Consider the following 20,995-nt stretch of genomic DNA (forward strand, 5'->3'; position numbering starts at 1 on the left):
AAGTGGTAGCACCAGGATTCCAAACGGAGCAGCATGACTCCAGGCTGCAGAATTATCCAATGTGAAAACCCACCAGTTCATAAAGGAGGCAATGGTTGTTCCACTTATGATCAAAATACAACCTAAATATTCACAGGCTCTTACAATGGAAAGCCACTTCCAGTTCATACTCAGCTTTGCTTTCTACGGACAGGGCAACAGAGGCACAGAGAACGGGAGTGGTCTCGTTGCTTTTCTTCCGTCTAATCATGCATCCTCAAGAAAGGAAGTCTCGGTTCCTTGGCTTGAGTCCATGTGGCAGTGACTGTGCATCATCTTTCTTGGGATTGAAATAGCATTAAACTAATGAGCATATTTGCTGCTGTAAGTAGGGAGTTGAGTGAAGTAAGCGTTGAGGCGGGGGAACAGGAGCATGGAAAGTAGACTTGAGTCTTTCTCCAGAGTCAGTTTGGCTGTGACAGTAGGTTCAGCATTTACTGTATTCAGATCAGGTGGTTTTCCAGATATGGAAATATTAGATATTTAAACACTGACTTTGAATTGGTAGCAATCAGTTAAGCTGCACAACCTTGTGAAGGATCACAACGAAGTCCAGGTTACAATCATTGCAAAAAGGCAAAGGTAAGGGATGGGTTCTGCCATCGTCAGCATCCTGGTATTCAGAGTGGAGTCAGTCTCATTTGTTTTATTGGTCAAGGAGAAAAAGGTTTTTCTCATTAAACTGAGGACTGGGGCTAAGGTGAGGTAAACAAGGCATCATAGATGCAAATTTTAAGGAGGCAAGGTCATGAGAATGCTGGCCTGTACCTGCGGGAGCCGGAGTGAGCCCCTCGTTGAATTCTGTACCCTACGTACCTGGCATGCCTCACCCTGGTCCCAGCCCTGATTGAACCATTTCTGTCCAAAGTCTGATTTATTTCAAATTCCTTCTGTCCTCCATATTTCACTTACTGGAATGTTACTGGGTAAGCCTTCTTAAGGCTTTGTGATTTCCCCGACTAACAATCCCAAACAGACCTTGCATCATATATTTCAATCTCTTATCTGGAGCCCAGGCCTGCATGAGGCTTATAGATGGCTGGCTGGACATTTGGCATTGGCTCTGAGTTAGCCTGGGCTGGGGTGGCCATGACTCTCAACAAGGAGTAGCTGCACTCCTGGGCAGCAGAAGTTGGTCTGGGGTGTTTACATAGGCCCCAATCCAAGAACAGATTGTGCTACGGGGTGTGGGGGGAGTGGGGAGGACGGTCAGGAACCCAACCACAGAGAGTAAAGGAGCAGCAAAGGGGCATTCCTTCATTGACCAAGGCCACCGAGTGCCTTCGGTGGGCAGAGCGCTGTCTCAGGCACTGAGATCAAGATGGGACGCTTGTTGCTGAGCAAATCCTTCGCCATGGCCTGGGTATCAATTCCCTAATCCTGATTCTCTGGGAATCCGCAGTTGAGTGGAAAGGGGCAGGAGCAGGTGAGCATGCAAGGGTAGTTCTTGGCCAGCAAGTTGATAAGAGTTCCAGTTGTTTTTATTGTTAAGTATAAACAGGAAAAGTTCAGCTAGTCATGTGAACTTTGCCATTGTATAAGTTTGCAGGAGCTAGAGTCCCGTCTCTTGGTTCCCGGAGACATTCTTATTCTTCCAGGAAAACTTTCATTGCCATGCGATGCTGCTCTGATTGGTGGAAGCTGTGTGGTGCATGAAGGCATGCTCACAGGTAGGCAGTTGTCACGAAGCTTCCTCTTCCCTTCCAACAGCCAGGCCAGATGAGCAAAGTAGTTCAGTGTACACTTACCTGCTTTATACCAAGGCTAAGGTATTGAGAGATAGATGAGGAAGACATACCCAGACTATTCATGCAGATGGAAACCATATATGCAAACAGGAAATGTTTAAGGATATAGGAATCAAGACACACGAAACTAGAAGAAAAGACTTCTACAACATGGGATCAGTTAATTGCCTGATGAGTGGGATGAATAGGGTGCTCTGAGTTCAGAGGAGTGTCAGAACATCATACTGTTTGATGCACAGTCTCTTCATAAATATACGGATAATTTATACTCCTGTACAAACAAAACACAGCCTAAAACCATCACCTCACAATTGGCAGGAAGCAGAGATTTTATCCAGCCCTGTACTCTGTAGATGGAAAACCAAGCCCCAGCTTTCAGTGGGAAGGAGATTGAGTTGAACATTCCAGAAAGGCAATAAAATAGTTCTGTTCTCTAGAATCATGTTTCCAGTTGATCTCACTGAGCAGAAAACTGGTTTTCTAGTTACGGTTTGAACTATCCTTGTCCTCATTTATACTCTGTACAGTCCATTTGAATTTGGGTAATTAGTAAGGCACTATTTATAAAATATTCTTCAGGCGAAAAAGAAAATACACAGAGCATCTTACTGAGAGAAGGAGAAACTATATGACACCACAGAAATAGAAAGTATTGGCCTACTCTGCTTGCAGATTATTGCATTTTTCTGTTTCCAAACGGTGTAAAGACAGGGAAAAAAAAAACCCACACACGCACAAAACTTTTTTAACATCACCTGAACATAAAGAGAGGCATTCTCTATTCCTAAATTGTTCAACACAAGTAGATTTCACATGAAAAATGGGTCTGCTTAAATTAAAATTGAGATAGGAAAATGTAGTAAACAAATATGTTCAGTATAATTACAAAATACCCCTTTAATGTGTTAAAATCTAACTGCCTTGTAATGGCAGTGATGAGAATTTGCATACTGATCATATCTTTCATCCAGAATGCTGCCATCGTACCCTAAGTATAAACCTCAAACCCGAGAAAACTGTGCTCTTCACTCAGAGGCAGCAATTGTCTCGTATTCCCAGCAGCCTGCCAACCAAGAACAGCACCCCTCACGGTGACACAGAGCATGGCAGTGAGAAAACAGGGGAGGGCACACAGCAGGGTTTACTCCCCTGGGTCGGCTGACCTGGGCGACCGTTCTTGTCCTGATTCTCATGAAAACTCAGAGTGTCTCAGAGAAGTAGGAACGGCAAAAATACCGCCTTTTAACAGATGTGCAAAGTTGACCTAAAATGATCTCAAATGGTCAGTGGTCTTTCTGAGGGTCTATTTCAGGAAACATAAAGTGACCAGCATTTATATATATGTAACCTAAGTACTGATCAAGTCAATTTTAGAAACAGACACATAAAATGGAAAAACATCTATTTCTTTCTCTTTAACTTCTTGAAATAGATCTAAGTGCCAACATGCTCTGAATACTTCCTTACACATCCTGCCTAGATCCTCTCGCTCACGTATGTATTTGTGGAAAGGATCCTGATTGAGCAATCAAGTTAGGGTTAGATTCCTGAAACTACAACTGTATTTCTGGGCATGTGTCCACAAATGTGACTCAGGTAGTTCCCCATGTGCAAAAATAGTCCTTTGCCTATACAGAAGTCTTTAGTTATGTAGGAAGAATAGCAAATACTCCTAACATCTCTATAGCAATTTATATTTTTAGAAGCAACTTTTATACCTCACTTCATTGTAACATAAAACAAATTAGACTAGGAACTATTATAATACCCCATCTACAGATAAGGAAACTGAGGTGAAAAGAGACCAGGGTTGCTCAGTTAGTGAGAAAAAAGTCAGAGTTGGAGGTGACATTGGCTTTCAGACATGAGGGACCGTAGGCGTGAGGACGATGATTTGAGGGTGGGTTCAGCCACTGCCTTTGTGTTTTGTGTCTCATCACCTTTTCCTCTCTCCTGGTTATTCCCATTCATAGCACATACCCAGTGTGGGATTTTTCCTCCTCATCTTCATAACCTCATCCTATTGTCATGAGCTCGGCTGTGCAAGAAACAACTTTATTTTACACTTCATTTTTATTTTGGCTCCAAATTTTGGCCACCCTTGAAAGTATGCGGTACGAAGTATCTGGTACAAGTCAGGTGTCCCCATCAATTAGCAGGACCTCCCGACTCTGGTCTGGCTACAGAAGTTGCATAAGGCACTGCGGAGGGGCATCTGGTCTGGGGCTCACTCCTCTTTCTGTTGCCTCACACCACGTGGACCTTGGGAAGCATCCAGGGCCTATCTACCTGGAAAAGGAGGCAGACCCAGGTGAAGTTGCTCTCGGTTTCTACACACTTCTAACATGTTTCCATATCCTAATTTCGTCTAGGCCCCTTCTCTCAAAGACACACGATATCTAAGTTTCCTTTAGGTTTTCTTCCAACTCCCAGTCCAGGGTTTTGTTTGGTTTGGTTTGCTTTGGTTTGGTTAGGAAAGTAGTAGAGGAAAGGCATGGTGAACAGGAAAGCTTTGTTCTCACTCTCAGGTGGTCGCTAAAATCCATTGTCAAATTTATGAATGACTTTTGAAACTCAAAAGCTAGTCCTCTGTCCTTTATTTCTGCCTCCCGAGACAGTGATCCCCTTCAAGATTTAGCTCCTCACGGAGGGGTCAAGAGGCATAAGGGAATACCTTATTGCCTTACTGAGGGGCAATTTTGTCTTGGTAGCAATAGCTAACTTTTCTTAGTTCTCATATGTATATGTACGAGGCACTTTGCTAGCATTTTACATGTGCTATTTCATTCAAGCTACAACTCCATGAAGTGGGAGAATCTGAGGTCCAGAGAGGGTAATTTATTTGCCTAAGGTCACACAGCTTAAAAGTGGTGGAGCTGAGATTTGAATTCATTTGTTTATTCATTCATTCATTCAGTCGACAAATGTTTATTAGTCCCTACTATGGAGCAGACGCTCTACTAGGTGCTGGGGATACAACTGTGAACAAGGCAGATTTCTGCCCACATGGAGTTGACACGCTAGTGGGAGAACAGAAAACAGGAAAGTAGGTAAGTTTCCAACAGCTATAAGTTCTATGAAGAAAATAAAACACCTAAACCCAGGCATATTGTCCCCAGAGCCTATGCTTGAAACTACTGCTCCTCATTCTCTTGGGGAAAATTATGGGGGAGAGGGATAGCATTCACTCTGCCACAATCCCTCCCTTCTCCCTCTACTCATTAGAGTTAATGATCTATTTGAATAGTGTGTACAGAAGTATGTAGTGATCTGAGTTGGACACACAGGAATTTCCCTAAGTGGTTATTTCACATTTACATCCTGTCAGACGAGCTTATAATCAGTGGATAGATCAGATCTTTTCCTCTCTTCCTTTTTCCCTTTCTTCCTCTCTCTCACTCACTTCTTTTTTTTTTTTTTTTTTTTTTGCGGTACGCGGGCCTCTCACTGTTGTGGCCTCTCCCATCGCGGAGCACAGGCTCCGGATGCGCAGGCTCAGCAGCCATGGCTCACGGGCCTATCCACTCCGCGGCATGTGGGATCTTCCCGGACCGGGGCATGAACCTGTGTCCCCTGCATCGGCAGGCGGACTCTCAACCACTGCGCCACCAGGGAAGCCCAGTAAGCCTTTTTAATAGCATAGCTTTCTCAAGGAGCTTAACCTAACTCAAAAGGGTTTCCTCTAAGTCCCATCATTCTGAATCAATGTCATCCAATAGAGCTTTTTAGGATGATGAAAATATTCTATATATCTACACTGTCCAACCTGGTAGTCCTTAACTATGCATTCATTGAGCACTTGAAGTGTGCTTGGTGTAATTGAGGAAATGAATTTTCAGTTTTATTTCTTTTTAATTAATTTAAATTTAAATAGCCACATGTGATTAGTGGAAATTATATTGAAAGGTGCAGCTATCAAAAGCTGCAAAGTTCACAGCTCGTTTCACCACTTGGATGGGAGAAAGAGGTTATCCAATGCCACAAATGCATGTGTGGCATTTGTGATATCCAAGGCCAAATAGCTTCAGAGAAAATACATGTTTCTCAAGCCTGATAGGATGGGGAATATTCAGTCAATCAGATCAGAAAGCAGGAAGAATATACTAATTTGAGTAAGCAAAATGCAAAGGAAGAAAAAGCACACAGGGTTTCTGGAACAAGAAAGCAATTTAAAGATAAGTCTAGCAAGTAAGATTAGATCAGACTGCAGGGGATCTCGAATGCCATGCCTAGAAGTTTAGACTATTTGAGAGTGTTGAAGTATGTGAGTGTGTACATCGTCCAGGGAATACCCAACATACCATACAGTCAATGAGTTGCCCTGTGTTCTTGTTAGGTTCTGAGATGAAATTAAATGTCTACTTTTACAGAGCTGTGTACTGAATGGATCTCCACTTCCCTCTTTAAGCTTCACGATGTCTGGTTTCATTTGGATGTCTCTCTGAAAAGTTGTCATGGCTGTAGAGGAAAGGGTTCTGATAAGTGACCTCTGAGGTCCTTTCTGGTGCTGAGATTCTGATTCTGTTATGAGCCGTGCGGTCTTTTCTGTAAGATATGCTGGGATCTTAGCACTGTGGGCTTATAGGGGAGAATAAAACATTGTGAATAAAAGGATCCAAACACAGGTATGAAACTGGGGTTGAGTGGCCTCCTTACAATGCTCAGCGATGGCATAGAAATGTTTGTGTGTTGAGTGGGGGAGAGGCAAAGACAGTCACAAGAATTTCTAGGCAATGTTCCTGCTCAAACTTGAGCTCTGCACAGTCATTTCAATCTGAAATTAGCTCCCAGGGAGCATTTCTACGGGAAGGGAGGGCAGAGGAGGCCAGGGAACGTTGACAAAAGGAGAATGGAGCTTGGAAAGAGGGAGGCAGAATGTCGAAGCCAGTGGGGCTGGAATTTGAGGCAGTGTGCCAGTTTCATCTGGAAAGCAGGAGAACCGAGCAGGAAAACCAGCAAAAAGCCCTCTCCTATGGACCAGGAAGCCCTGGCAGTGGATTGGATATGAAGGTTTCTTGGGCAGGACTCAACATCCAATACACACCAAAGCAGTGTACTCATTGCACACCCCATCTTCTTGTAGGTCAGAACCTGTGGACCTGTTGGATGCCTCTATCTGCACTGGCTCAGCATTAGGCAGGGCTGAGTCCTCAGGGTTAAAGCTCCTCTGTGGCTGGGATTGGGAAAATCAGGGAATGATGGATTTTGCACTAAACTAGAATTGGCCCAAAGATGTATCTAGTAGCCATTGCTACTGAACTTGAATCTGTGTTTCCGATACTGAAAAGAGAACTTTATGGCTAAAATTACCGTAATGTCATGAAAACCTAGGCAAGGTTGTAGAGGGAAAGCCCTTAATCAACAGAGCATGGGAACATTAAGTAACCTATGATTTGATCTTGGCCCCGCCGTTATTAGTCCTGTAAGCCTCGGTAGATTTGCCTGGAATCCTGACTCCGTGAGACCTGGCTTGATAATATGATATGCCAGTCACACATGTGTGCTCTCGAGTTGAATAGACGAGGGTCTACATCCTCACCATTTAACCAGCATGCGGCCTTGGGAAAGCTCTTTAATTTTTTAAGTCTCCGTTGCCTCTACCATTAAATGGAGGAAATAACAGTATTTACGTCACAAGGTGGTTGTGAGAGGTAACTAAATAGTGTATGTACACAGTGCCTGTCCCAGCGTGTGTGTCCAGGGAGAACAGCTATTTTTATTATTGGCTTCCCCAGAGCAGTTGATATATGCTGAGAAGTTGGCCGAGTCTTGGTCTTAGTTTTCATCAGGTCACCACGCATTCAGTGTGTGTGCTGAGCACCTCCTCTGTGTCAGAACCGCGCTAGGCTCTGCATCTGGAGATGAGTAAGATGAATTCCAAGGTGACTTCAAGGATAAAGAAGGCACGGCTTCTGCGCCCAAGGAGTTTGTAGGCTAGTGGGGGAGGGAGAGTCATAAGCCTACAGTCAAGCCATGTGTGACATGTTACAACTCAAGACGAGGCCCAGTGCCCAGAAGTCCAGAGGCTGTGAGGACATCTGATGAGCAGAGAAGGGGTGGCACTCTGGTCGGAGGGAAGGCTCAGTGGAGAGAAGCAGGGTCAAGGACAGTAAGACGTGAGGTGGTGATCCGGGGTCTCCTTTGTTTTGCGGTGGAAGACAATTAGTTGATTCCTCAGGCACGGCCAAGAGAACAATCAGTCCCACCAAGACTGAAGCTTATTCTGAGCTTCTAGAACCCCAGTGGCGCAGCAGGAGATGGTGCCAGGAAGGGTTCTGGCCCTCTCTGCCAGGCCAACCTGTATGCCCCTCCCCTCCCCAGGTCTCTCCAAAAGATACTGCAACCACGGCCCTGCCCCTCCTCTCCATGCTGTCCCTCCTGTGCTGCCAGCCGCCCTCCCTGACCACAGGCATCGTGTATGCACAAAGAAGGCTGAAGAAGAAGAAAATCTTCTGGATCTCCCCACAGAGAATCAATACGTGCAGGCAAATCAACCTCGTGTGCTTTGACAAAGTACGAGCTAAACTTTCCAGGTTGGAGGTTAAAGATCTCTAGACACAGCCAAGCTGGGAAGCCTGTCTACCCCGGCACCCTCGTGGGACAGATGGGAACACGGAGGTCATGAAGGTCACACAGGGAGCTAGTGTGAGATCACATTCTAGAAGCCCGCTTTCCTGAGTCCTGAGGAAGTGGTTTAGCCATCACATCATGAATTTCTTCCCTGTCAAATTTAGTATTTTCGTGCCTGTTTTGGGATTCAAAACCGTCTCTTACTGTAATAGCTTTTCTGATTGACTACATTTTTTCAGGCAAAACTTATGAGGAACATTTCTTTCTTTTTTTTTTTTTTTTTTTTTGCGGTACGCGGGCCTCTCACTGTCGTGGCCTCTCCCGTTGCGGAGCACAGGCTCCGGATGCGCGGGCTCAGCGGCCATGGCTCACGGGCCCGGCCGCTCCGCGGCCTGTGGGACCGGGGCACGAACCCGTGTCCTCTGCATCAGCAGGCGGACTCTCAACCACTGCGCCACCAGGGAAGCCCGTGAGGAACATTTCTGTTCCCCGAAGTTCTTTGTCCAGAGCTTAAGCGAGCATATTCCTTTCTCCTCCGCTGCTTCTTTTTAGGAAAGGGAGGGAGGGAGCTGCCACCCGTGTTTACCCACTCCGGCCCCTCTTTTCTCCTTTGCTTCGCAGGGTGTCAAGACTCAGGACTGGGGCAGGTTGCCTGTGCTTAGAGCCTGGAAAGGTGGCAGAAGGGGAGTATGTCCAGAGGAGGGGACAGCTGTTATCAGACAGGCCCCAGGACCCCTCTCCATGGCTCTCCCACGGGGGACCTGGTGGGGCTGTAGCATCAGCCGCCTCGGCTCGGGTAGCAGGTTTACCCACTCGAAGGCAGGGCACCTGGCCTGGTCCCTCCGTGTCTTCGGTTCATTTGTATGAGAATAATTGATCAAGGCCTTGCCACTTTTTCGTTAACCCTCATTGGCAGAGAGTGCCGTTAATGAGATGAGCTCTTGAGAAGCTCATGTATAGCTGAGGAAGCAGGTAAAAGGGATAGACGATGAAAATGCAGTGAAGTGTGTGCTGAGGAGGGTGTGAGCCAAGCATTGGTGGGCAGTTACCTGTCACGGGTGGGAGGTCACCTCTGAGCTGTGGCTTTGGTTGTCAGACAGAATGGGCCCCATGGTGAGTAGCCCAGCAGCACAGGGATGCCAGAGCTGCAGCAGGCGGGGGGCAGGACCCTGGGTGGCGAGAACGTGGCTGTGTTGTGGGGATGCAGCTGGAGTGGAGGAACCCAATTGCTCAGGGCATGATGTGCTAAGCTAAGGAGTGGGGCCTGGTGGTGGAGGAGAATGGGAGCCCTTCTCATTTTTTAGGAAGATGGTGATATCTCTATAGGCATGTTTTTTTTATTCCATATGGGGAATTGGTGAGAAAGGATGAAAGGGAGCTAAGACTGAGTCAGGAGGCTACCGTGGCACAATGGAAGAGATGGCTCCTCGTCCTAGACAAGGAGGGTGGGAATAGACAGCAGAATACAAGCTGCAGAGACAGTCCCCAGGTGGAAGTGGCATAGCTCTTCCATTAGTTCAGTTCTATTCTTTTCTAGTTTCCTTTGACAAAGAAGGTCCTGTAAGGTTAACTTAACAGTAGCTTCCTTTTAGATGCAGGGCCAAAGAACAGCCCCCAATAGGGATTCCTGTTACTTACCCAGCAGCCTCCCCAGTGTCTGAATATAGGAGGGAGATTTAGAAAATGCGTTCATTACTTATCTCTTTCTAACACGAATTTTTTCAGAGGTGTTTCCGTCCCATAGAAAGCTTTTCCCTCCACAACCTCATGTGCTCCTTTGCTAGGCTGTCTTAGGGATGCTCAACAGAAGATGTGTCCAGACTCCGTATGTCATCTTACTGTGCAAAGGACTCTTGGTTGGGAATGGCCAAAATGAGAAACTAATCCTGAATTTGATACTAAGTTTCCATGTGACTTTTTAAGATAAGAAGGTTGAACTACAATGATCTCTGTTTCTTTCTAGCTTTAATATTATAAAACTCTACCAACATGATGGTGAAATAAAGCCCTCCACAATTAATTGAATTTCCATCTAGTGTTATTTCAATTTAGAAGATATTCACCACTGGGCTTCTGAGTACATTTTTTCCCATATATTTCTAGTTTACGTTGGTTTGTTATAAGTTCCTTAAAGCAAGTTCTCTCTTCCTTTTCTATTCAATTCAGCCCAAGCCTGGGCTAGTATGTATGCTAAGTTTTCTTTTTCTATCTTATTCCCTTTAAAACAGCAACTATAATTTAGATTTTTTTTTCCATTTATGGCTAGTTTTATTGTATAAGGGTCATTTTCACATAGAGAAATAACATGGTCCCATATCTGTTTTGCTGCAGTATCATCTCTGTTTTCATGTTCAAGATATTGATGTTTAAAACATAATCTAATCATCAGAAAAACATTTCAGTTTGAATTAAGTTGCTAACTGTTTTTGAAATGGAACCACTCAAGAGCATTTGGAATCTAAACACACATGTTGGGGTCCTTATAAAATACAGGAGGGAAATGAAGCAGATAGTGTTTTATTTGTTGTTTTGTTTTGTTTTGCGGTTTTTGTTCTTGAAGGAATAACTTACACAAAGGCACGTTAGCTCTCCACGAAGTTCAAATGAATTAATGAAACAAACATTCCTTACTTCTTTAATCCAGAAGCCCAGTACGGACTTTGTCTCTCCACATGCTTTGCAGAATTCATTTAACATTTGTCATCTGGTGGAAGTCTCCAGATGGGCTGGATTCCGGTTCTTTCTCTCCAACCTACGGGCCCCTAGACCCTGGGGCTGCTCATTTGACCCCTAAGCTGAGAATGTCTCTACCCTATTTACTCAGTTGTAAGAAGTGAAAACATTGTAAGCACTTCACTGTAAAGCATGACGCTAATGCTATATGCTGTAATGATAAAAGATACCATTTGATAGAAAACTAGAAACTCCAGTGTCTTATACTGAGATGACCTTCAAGAAAAATAGTGTAAGAGACCTGGGTGTCAGTGTTGAAGAGGATATTCCCTAGTGCTTGGCAGTGCTCTGCTTGGCCTTGACAGTGCTGAGGCAGCGGTAACCACTTCCTTACTCTGACTGGGTGTTGAGCAGGCCTAATGCAATTGGCCTACTGAGTAAAGACACTGGGGTTTGTAATTAATAACTGACTGTGAAGCAATGAGCAAATTAAAAGTGCTGTGATAGTACTCAGTTCCATTTTGCTTTCTCTGTTACATTATCTGTCAAATACTTTCACGTAGTACAGCAAATCAACTCTCTCAACCATTTTCCTCTTGATCTAACAGTAAAACCCATTCCTGGGCATTAATTAATATTTATTATTAGCACTTTACTTCCCTCTGTAGCCTTAAAGCCCTTTATCAACATTTCATTATCAATCTGGACAGTCACCATGTCTCCCATATTTTTAGGAAGATAGCTGTGAACCAGATGGCAGACTGGGAAGTAAATAGTCTTGCAAAGAAAGAAAAAAATTCTGAGCTCTGGTTTAGAAAGACAGCAGGTGCCAACTGAAAAGTCAAACTCAAGCTGGTTCTTGTTGGATTTCTATCCACTAAACCTCTCTCATTCAGCAACAGCAACGGTCACAACAATAAACAAACAGAAACAAAACACTTGCATTTTGTACTGTTTAATGACTGGACTCACCTAATTTTCAACACCGTCTTTTGGGAATCATTTGTCACATGCTGAATCTTTCTTTCAGGCGCTCTTCTCTGACTTAAAATTTGATGTTTACCAATAAGGGCTTGGCCAATATTTTATAATTAGTATAAATGGAGTATAACCTTTAAAAATTGTGAATTACTATATTATATATATGTAACTTATAGAATATTTTACATCAGCTATACTTCACTAAAAATAAAATATAAAATTTAATTTAAAAAGGAATCTTTGAACAAATGGAGAATACAAATTTTTTAAAATCTGTCTTGGAAGAAAAAAAGAAAGCTAATGGAAAACTGAGTATCACATTTACTGTGGATAAACACAATAATGAAAAAAAATTTTACTCAAATAAACACATTTAATGTTAAATAAAAGGGCTTGGGACAACTAAATATACTGTAATTTCTTAGGAGCTTGAGTTTTGTGTAAATCATGATATAATTAAAAGCTCTAAATCTTCTGCTAAAACCCATTCTAATTATCTTGTAGACTGGCACTCTTACAGAAGATGGACTGGACCTCTGGGGGACTGTTCCTACTGCTGACAACTGGTAGGCCCTTTAGCGAAGATGGAGTGTGTGATTGGTGGGGCTACCCAGGTGACACTTCAATTCATCCTTCTTGTGTTGAGGGATGAATCTCACATAAAAATATACATAATAACTGGCTGGTACCAGCTCCCCATTAGTCTAACGTGCTAAATTAAATGAGTTCTAAGTTCAGAATCAGACGGGGAAAGCAGGTCTTCAAACTCCACATGAAAACTGGAATAGAATAAAGTGGATGATTAGGTAGTTGAATGAATAAAACAAAAAAGCAAAGAGTGAAATCAGGACTATGCTTAATTAAAAACCACACAGACTTCCTGGGTGGCTTGTGAGGTGGAAATCCAGAAAGGAAAACCTCCATCTCCCCCCATCATGGAGTTCACACTCTAGTTGGATAAAAGTTGCAAATGCACCCACCTTCAATGTACTACACAGGCCAGGAAAAGAATTATGATTAAGGTACAGATATCACGAAACAGAAGAAGACATAATAAAGATTGCTTGATAAAAAAGACAAAAAACCACATTTCTGATTTTTATAATAACATAGTGGATAAAAGGTAGGAATTCATTTTGAAAATGAATGGATCAAGGAATACCACCTGGAGGAGACAGCATTTGAGATAGGTTTTGAAGGGGGAATGGCTAGAATTTTTACAGACATGGTTTAAAAACTGGCACTCGGGAGCGGAGAGGGCAATCACTTAGACACTACCCTAGAACAGAGCTAGAGACAGGAGAGACTGCCCATCTTCACAGAGTGCCCCCGAGCTCCGTTTCTTGCAGGGCTGGGACCTGCCTTCTCAGTCAGAGTGGAGATACCTCTGCTCTTAAGCTCTGGGTACCCCACCTGGGCTCCAAACTCTGGCTGAGGCTCCTGTTATTGAAGGAGTCATGCAAGCGTTCTCCAGGATGGTGACGGGACTGGGTTCAGCACTGGCACAAGAGAACAGCAGTCAGGCAGTGTGACGTTGCAGAAGATACCTGGGTTCTAGCCCTATTCGTGTGTCTCTGCTTCTGGCTGCTCCAATGCCCAGGCCAGGCCTTTGTCCAGACAGGTAGGGCCTCTACTGGCCAGAGCAGTGAAAGGGGAAAGGGATGTTTGCAGTTTCCACCCCTTCTCTCCCTCCCTTGCCACTGGTACTCTGAAAGTTTGGGGGAAGTAGAAACCACTAGAAACAATTATTATTCAGCTCTAAGATGGGAGGAGAGAAGGTAAGGCAAGCCAGTCTGCTGTCAAATACAGGCGAAGGCCAAAGGGCCAATTAGTGAGAATATTTGAGCCCATGCCTGCTTTTACTTGAAGAAGAAAAGAGCCAGCAGGCAGGCTTCCTTTCCATCCCTGCTACCCCATTGGCCTGCAGACTTCTTGCCTGGGTTGGGTGGCTTTACAGAAGCAACTTTGCAGTTCACAGATGTCAGCTCTGAGCCTTCCCACAATGTGCCTTCCTGCAACACTGCCACCTTGTGGGCTGGTGGCAGGCAACCTGACAAAAGCCCCTGTGATTATACCCAAGTACTCTACTCGGAATTTATCGTACAGGGCATGGGGAGCTATTGAAGCTTTTGAGCATAGGGGTTAGGTATTATTGAAGCTTATGTTAATAAGATTTTAAGGGGCAGGGTGTGCAAAATGATTTTGTTGAAGATCTTAACTCACTAATGATCTTCTCTACCAGTTTCCAGGAAGTCCACAGCTTTGCCTCTGGCAAAGCTCTGCCCTGGGGCCCACTGTGTGTGGCCATGGCCAGCTGCCACTCTCTGATCCTTCTCGACAGGACCATCCAGGGAGATCCACTGGACCTCAAAATGTTTGAGGTCACAGCTTGAGTAAGGTGATTATTTCTTGGCTCTACTGAATGAGGAAAACTGGAAGAAATACTTACCAGGAGTTCCAAGGCATTTCTAACTTTGGTTGAAACCCAGAGAAGATTCATAACAATATGTGAATGAGGGTCTCATCCTACCTGAATTTCCCAGTCCCTGCTCCAAGACTCTATTAACTAGTGCAACATGAGCTAGGGTTCCATGATCAAATAAATTTGAGAACTGCTGTTCAAACAAAGTTAAGTTGATTTCTTTAGGATTTCTTTAATATAGTGTGGTGCATTGTGAATATTCAAGAGGGAATATAATACGCAACATTTACTAAACCTATTTCACCACAGAAAACCTTGACAGGCCAAAACATGGTACAAAACACTCTTGGAAAAACACTAGTCTAAAGCAGTACCGTTAATGCAGTAGCCACTAGCCATGCTGGCTATTGAACACATGAACTGTGGGTATGCATCTAAGGAGCTGGATTTTAAATTTTATTTATTTTAACTAATTTAAATCTAAATAGCCACAAGTGGCTCGTAGCTACTGTACTAGACAGTATAGGTCTCAAAACCAGAATGGAGGTCCCTCAATCCAATGGGTTCTGTTTCCTGAGGTGAATGTAGGTGACAGCTGAAGGTTATAAGACTCCCCCCTGGTGACTGTCATGACACAGTGGGAAAACCTCTTGATTCCGCCGCTCTCTAGATGCAAGACCCCAAATCCAGAACAAGATTCTGAGTCATGACCTCATCTGCGCATTTGGGTAATAATGCCTCAGTCAGGAGCACGTTGAGACTGTGAGCCTGAAGGGGCGGCATGCATTGTAAAGTGCCCAAACCATGGAGAGTATTCATTCATTCATTAGTTAGTTAATTAACTACATTGTTCTGCCCTCCAAAAAAATGTTCTAAAGCTACTTATAGTGACACACAACATACAGGACAGCATTTAAACAGAGTTGTAAAGGAATGAAAACAGATGACTGTACAGACATGGAGAACACCTCACAAAGAGGCTAACTCAAAGATTTATTGTAGGAAAATTGTAGCTTTCTAGAGTCCAAAGTAATAAAAGGCCAAACCTGGTAAACAGGGAAATTTCTGGTATCAGTACATTCAAATGAGAGCATTTGCTGTGGAGAAATGCTTGATATTGTCGACTGAAAAAAAATTCACAACCTAAAAGTCGAGAGTTATATTTTATGTGGCAGACAAAACTGAGGACTTAAGCCCAGGGCGCAGCATCTCAGATAATTCTGACGGACTACAAGAGGCAAGTTGGGCGGGGAGGGGGAGCCAGGATACGTAGGAGTTTTTGCAACAAAGACCAGGTAGTCAAATCAAAAGATTACTGTTAATTAAAGGCAACAAGATATCTCAAGTTAAGGAATTCAGCACTTTTCTATGTATGGGAAAATGCAAGAGTCTGGGCTCACTGAAATCATTCCTTTGATATGCACCTCAGCTCTCTGGGGCCAGCATCCTGTGTTTTCTCATCCTGAGTCTCCTCAGGGTGCACTGTCAGGGGTGCCTGCAGAGGCTGAATGCTAGATGGCAGGCATCCTATTTCTATCCCGAGTTCCCTGAGGGCTCACCATCTAGGCAGCTGTAATGTGCTGGCTTGATGGTTCCAATGTCCTTTGTTTGCTGATATGGCAGGAAATATTTTTATTCACAATATAAGGGCAAGACTAAAATCACTTTTCTGGATCTTAATGGAGAGGAATCAGTGTAATTTTTATAAGCAAGGTCCTTACCAGCATCATTGGTGCTGACACAGTGAGGAGTTGCACATGGTCATTATTGCTGTATGTGACTTTGATCCTGGTTCTAACAGTGCCCCCTTCTCCAATGGAGGAGGCTTGATCTCTTTGTACAAATGACATACAAGTTGGGGTCTTATGTGAGGACATAAATCTATAGTATTAGTTCTGTAAGTACTGTCTTTAAGACCAGTTATATCCACCCCAAGCAAAGAAAGTGCAAATTGTTCATTGAGTTTAAAGCTGGATGAGAAAGAGTCTCTAGTTAAATATCTTTTGGTAGTTCCTTTCACTAAGCGTAACGGGGAGGGAAAATGTCCTTACAGACTCTAAGAATATGAGCACTAGAAGGGATGTCATGATATTTTTCAGAAGAAATTGAGATCTGCAGAAATGAAGTGATATCCCCAAGGTTGAACAAGTAAGTGATAGAGTGGAAACCAGATGTTGTCTCCAATTTTCTGACTTGTGCTATTTATATATCTGACTGCCTTTACCATATTTTAGCTTAACATTGGTTTCTCAGATGGTATAACTTATACTGTTGTAACACCCAAAGAATACAAATTATTTTCAAATATGCTTTCTAATTTGCTAGCAGCTAACTTGTAACTCTCTAGCTAACGAATTAAGCTAGTAGCATAGATAGAGCATAAGAAATAGTATCGTGTTTATCTCAAGACTCAACCCTCTGTCATCTGAGAGCTAGTGTGCTCAGGTATATTGGAGAGTAGATCTCCACTTCAACCCTCATCCATGTACAAGACACGCCTTTTAGGAAGAGCCAATGGGCTGTAGTTAGCACTTCCTCCACCAATTACTACTTAAAATGTAGTCACAATAATTCTGGCTTTTTGGCATTTTACAATAAGGTCCTTAATATAAATCAACACAACAGAAATTTGACAATGATGGTATTAAGATAATTGGCCTACAAGAGAAAATACATGAAAAGGGTTTTGAAGAGATTAAAGTGCTATTTAGATATTTATTAGAGAGATATTTCTTTCTTATTATTTTTCTCTAAGGAATCTTATGAATGTTTTCATTTTAAAACAGGTAACGGAAGATTGCAATGTAGACTACTGCAAATTTGGGATATCAGTTTCCAACATAATAATAAAACCAGGACCAAAAGCCAGTTGGGTATGATTTGCTTTTTTTAAATTATATAAATATTCCCCCTTAAAACTGGTGAAATTCCCCTGTCTTTTACATATTTTTATATTCCTATTATTTTGTCTTAGCCTAACAGTATCCATGGTCAGTTTGCTCATTCCTTCATTCCTGAATTTATCCATTAATTTATTCAACAAACACTCATGAGGTACCTACGTATGCTCGAGCACTGTGCTAAGCGCTAAGGCATAAAGTGACTTCAAAACTAGACATGCTGGGAGGGACCTTCAAGATGGCGGAGAAGTAAGACGTGGAGATCACCTTCTTCCCCACAAATACATCAAAAATATATCTACATGTGGAACAACTCCTACAGAACATCTACTGAATGCTGGCAGAAGACCTCAAATTTCCCAAAAGGCAAGAAATTCCCCAAAGAAATTTGCCTACCTGGGTAGGGCAAAAGAAAAAAACAGAGACAAAAGAATAGGGATGGGAGCTGCATCTCTGGGAGGGAGCTGTGAAGGAGGAAAAGTTTCCACACACTAGGAAGCCCCTTCACTGGCGGGGACAGGGGATGGCCGGGGGGAAGCTTCGGAGCCATGGAAGAGAGCGCAGCAACAGGGGTGCAGAGGGCAAAGTGGAGAGATTCCCGCACAGAGGATCAGGGCCGACCGGCACTCACCAGCCCGAGAGGCTTGTCTGCTCACCCGCCAGGGCCAGCGGGGCTGAGAGCTGAGGCTCGGGCTTCGGAGGTCAGATCCCAGGGAGAAGACTGGGGTTGGCGGCGTGAACACAGCCTGAAGGGGGCTAGTGCGCCACAGCTAGCTGGGAGGGAGTCCGGGAGAGTCTGGACCTGCCTAAGAGGCAAGAGACCATTGTTTCAGGGTGCGCAGGGAGAGGGGATTCAGAGCACTGCCTAAACCAACTCCAGAGAAGGGCACGAGCCGTGGCTATCAGCGTGGACACCAGAGACAGGCATTAAACGCTAAGGCTGCTGCTGCCACCACCAAGAAGCCTGTGTGCAAGCGCATGTCACTATCCACACACACCCTCCCCAACCCGGGAGGCTGTGCAGCCCGCCACTGCCAGGGTCCCGTGATCCAGGGACAACTTCCCAGGGAGAGCACGTGGCACGCCTCAGGCTGTTGCAACATCATGCTGGCCTCTGCTGACACAGGCTCACCCTGCATTCCAATTATAACTACCGTTCCCTTCCCTCCCCTCTGGCCTGAGTAAGCCAGAGCCCCCTAATCAGCCGCTGCTTTAACCCCATCCTGTCTGGGTGGGAACAGATGCCTGAGGGCGACCTACACGAAGAGGCGGGGCCAAAACCAAAGTTGAACTCCAGGAGCTGTGCGGACAAAGAAGACAAAGGGAAATTTCTCTGTGCAGCCCCAGAAGCAGCGGATTAAATCCCCACAATCAACTTGATGTACCCTGCATCTGTGGAATACCTGAATAGACAACGAATCATCCCAAAATTGAGGTGGTGGATTTTGGGAGCAGCTGTAGACTTAAGGTTTGCAGTCTGCAACTGACCTGTTCCTGATTTTTATGTTTATCTTAGTATAGTTTTTAGCACTTGTTATCATTGGTGGTTTTGTTTATTGGTTTGGTTGCTCTCTTCTTTTAATTAAATATTACTAATTTTTAATTTTTTTATTTTAATAATTTTATTTTTTTAATTTATTATTTTTTTATTTTATTTTGTTCTCCTTTTTCTTTGGAGCCATGTGGCTGATAGGGTCTTGGTGCTCTGGCCTGGTGTCAGGCCTGAGCCTCTGAGGTGGGAGAGCCGAGTTCAGAATCTGGACTACCAGAGACATCCCGGCCCCATGTAATATCAATTGGCGAAATCTCTCCCTGAGATCTCCGTCTCAACGCTAAGACCCAGCTCCACCCAACGGCCAGCAACCTCCAGTGCTAGACGCCCCAAGCCAAACAACTAGCAAGACAGGAACACGACCCCACCCATTAGCAGAGAGGCTACCTAAGGTATTACTAACTTCACAGATACCCCAAAACACACCACCGGACACCGTCCTGCCCACGAGAAAGACAAGATCCAGCCTCATCCACCAGAACACAGGCACCAGTCCCCTCCACCAGGAAGCCTACACAACCCACTGAACCAACCTTACCCACTGGGGGCACACACCAAAAACAATGGGAACTATGAACCTGCAGCCTGTGAAAAGGAGACCCAAACACAGTAAGCTAAGCAAAATGAGAAGACAGAGAAATATGCAGCAGATGAGGGAGCAAGGTAAAAACCCACCAGACCAAACAAATGAAGAGGACATAGGCAGTCTACCTGAAAAGAATTCAGAGAAATGATAGTAAAGATAATCCAAAATCTTGGAAATAGAATGGAGAAAATAAAAGAAACGTTTAACAAGGACCTAGAAGAAATAAAGAGCACACAAACAATGATGAACACCACAATAAATGAAATTAAAAATTCTCTAAAAGGAATCAATAGCAGAATAAATGAAGCAGAAGAACAGATAAGTGACCTGGAAGATAAATAGTGGAAATAATTACCACACAGCAGAATGAAGAAAAAAGAATAAAAAGAATTGAGGACAGTCTCAGAGACCTCTGGGACAACATTAAACACACCAACATTCAAATTATAGGGGTCCCAGAAGAAGAAGAGAAAAAGAAAGGGTCTGAAAAAATATTTGAAGAGATTATAGTTGAAAACTTCCCTAACATGGAAAAAGAAATAGTCAAGTCCAGGAAGCACAGAGAGTCCCATACAGGTTAAATCCAAGGAGAAACACTCCAAGACACATATTAATCAAACTATCAAAAATTAGATACAAAGAAAAAATATTAAAAGCAGCAAGGGAAAAACAACAAATAACACACAAGAGAATCCCCATGAGGTTAACAGCTGATCTTTTAGCAGAAACTCTGCAAGCCAGAAGGGAGTGGCAGGACATATTTAGAGTCACGAAAGGGAAAAACCTACAACCAAGATTACTCTACCAAGCAAGGACCTCATTCAGATTTGATGGAGAAATTAAAACCTTTACAGACAAGCAAAAGCTAAGAGAATTCAGCACCACCAAATGAGTTTTACAACAAATGCTAAAGGAACTTCTCTAGGCAGGAAACACAAGAGAAGGAAAAGACCTACAAAAACAAACTCAAAACAATTAAGAAAATGGTAATAGGAACATACATATCGACAATTACCTTAAATGTAAATGGATTAAATGCTCCAACCAAAAGACAGACTCGCTGAATGGATACAAAAACATGACCCCGTATATATGCTGTCTACAAGAGACCCACTTCAGACCTAGGGACACATACAGACTGAAAGTAAGGGGATGGAAAAAGATATTCCATGCAAATGGAAATCAAAAGAAAGCTGGAGTAGCAATTCTCATATCAGAAAAAAAGAGACTTTAAAATAAAGACTATTACAAGAGACAAAGAAGGACACTACATAATGATCATGGGATCAATCCAAGAAGAAGATATAACAATTTTAAATATTTATGCACCCAACATAGGGAACCTCAATACATAAGGCAAATGCTAACAGCCATAAAAGGGGAAGTTGACAGTAACAGAATAACAATAGGGGACTTTAACAACCACTTTCAGCAATGTACAGGTCATCCAAAATGAAAATAAATAAGGAAACACAAGTTTAAATGACACATTAAACCAGATGGACTTGATATATACAGGACAGT

At 43.5% G+C, this 20,995-nt stretch overlaps 1 protein-coding gene across 1 annotated transcript in view; it reads left to right on the forward strand.

The window, feature by feature from the left end:
* Positions 1-20,995, forward strand: part of LOC132424409 (probable cation-transporting ATPase 13A5) — a 102,595-nt gene that overhangs the window by 34,084 nt on the left and 47,516 nt on the right. The window contains 8 exon segments of the mRNA XM_069540652.1: positions 548-621; positions 1,582-1,709; positions 3,650-3,687; positions 8,109-8,300; positions 12,516-12,577; positions 14,254-14,404; positions 17,220-17,306; positions 20,036-20,041. Coding sequence (XP_069396753.1) covers positions 548-621; positions 1,582-1,709; positions 3,650-3,687; positions 8,109-8,300; positions 12,516-12,577; positions 14,254-14,404; positions 17,220-17,306; positions 20,036-20,041 — 738 coding nt within the window.

This window comes from Delphinus delphis, chromosome 4 (genome assembly GCF_949987515.2).
Source record: "Delphinus delphis chromosome 4, mDelDel1.2, whole genome shotgun sequence".
Classification (NCBI taxonomy): domain Eukaryota; kingdom Metazoa; phylum Chordata; class Mammalia; order Artiodactyla; family Delphinidae; genus Delphinus; species Delphinus delphis.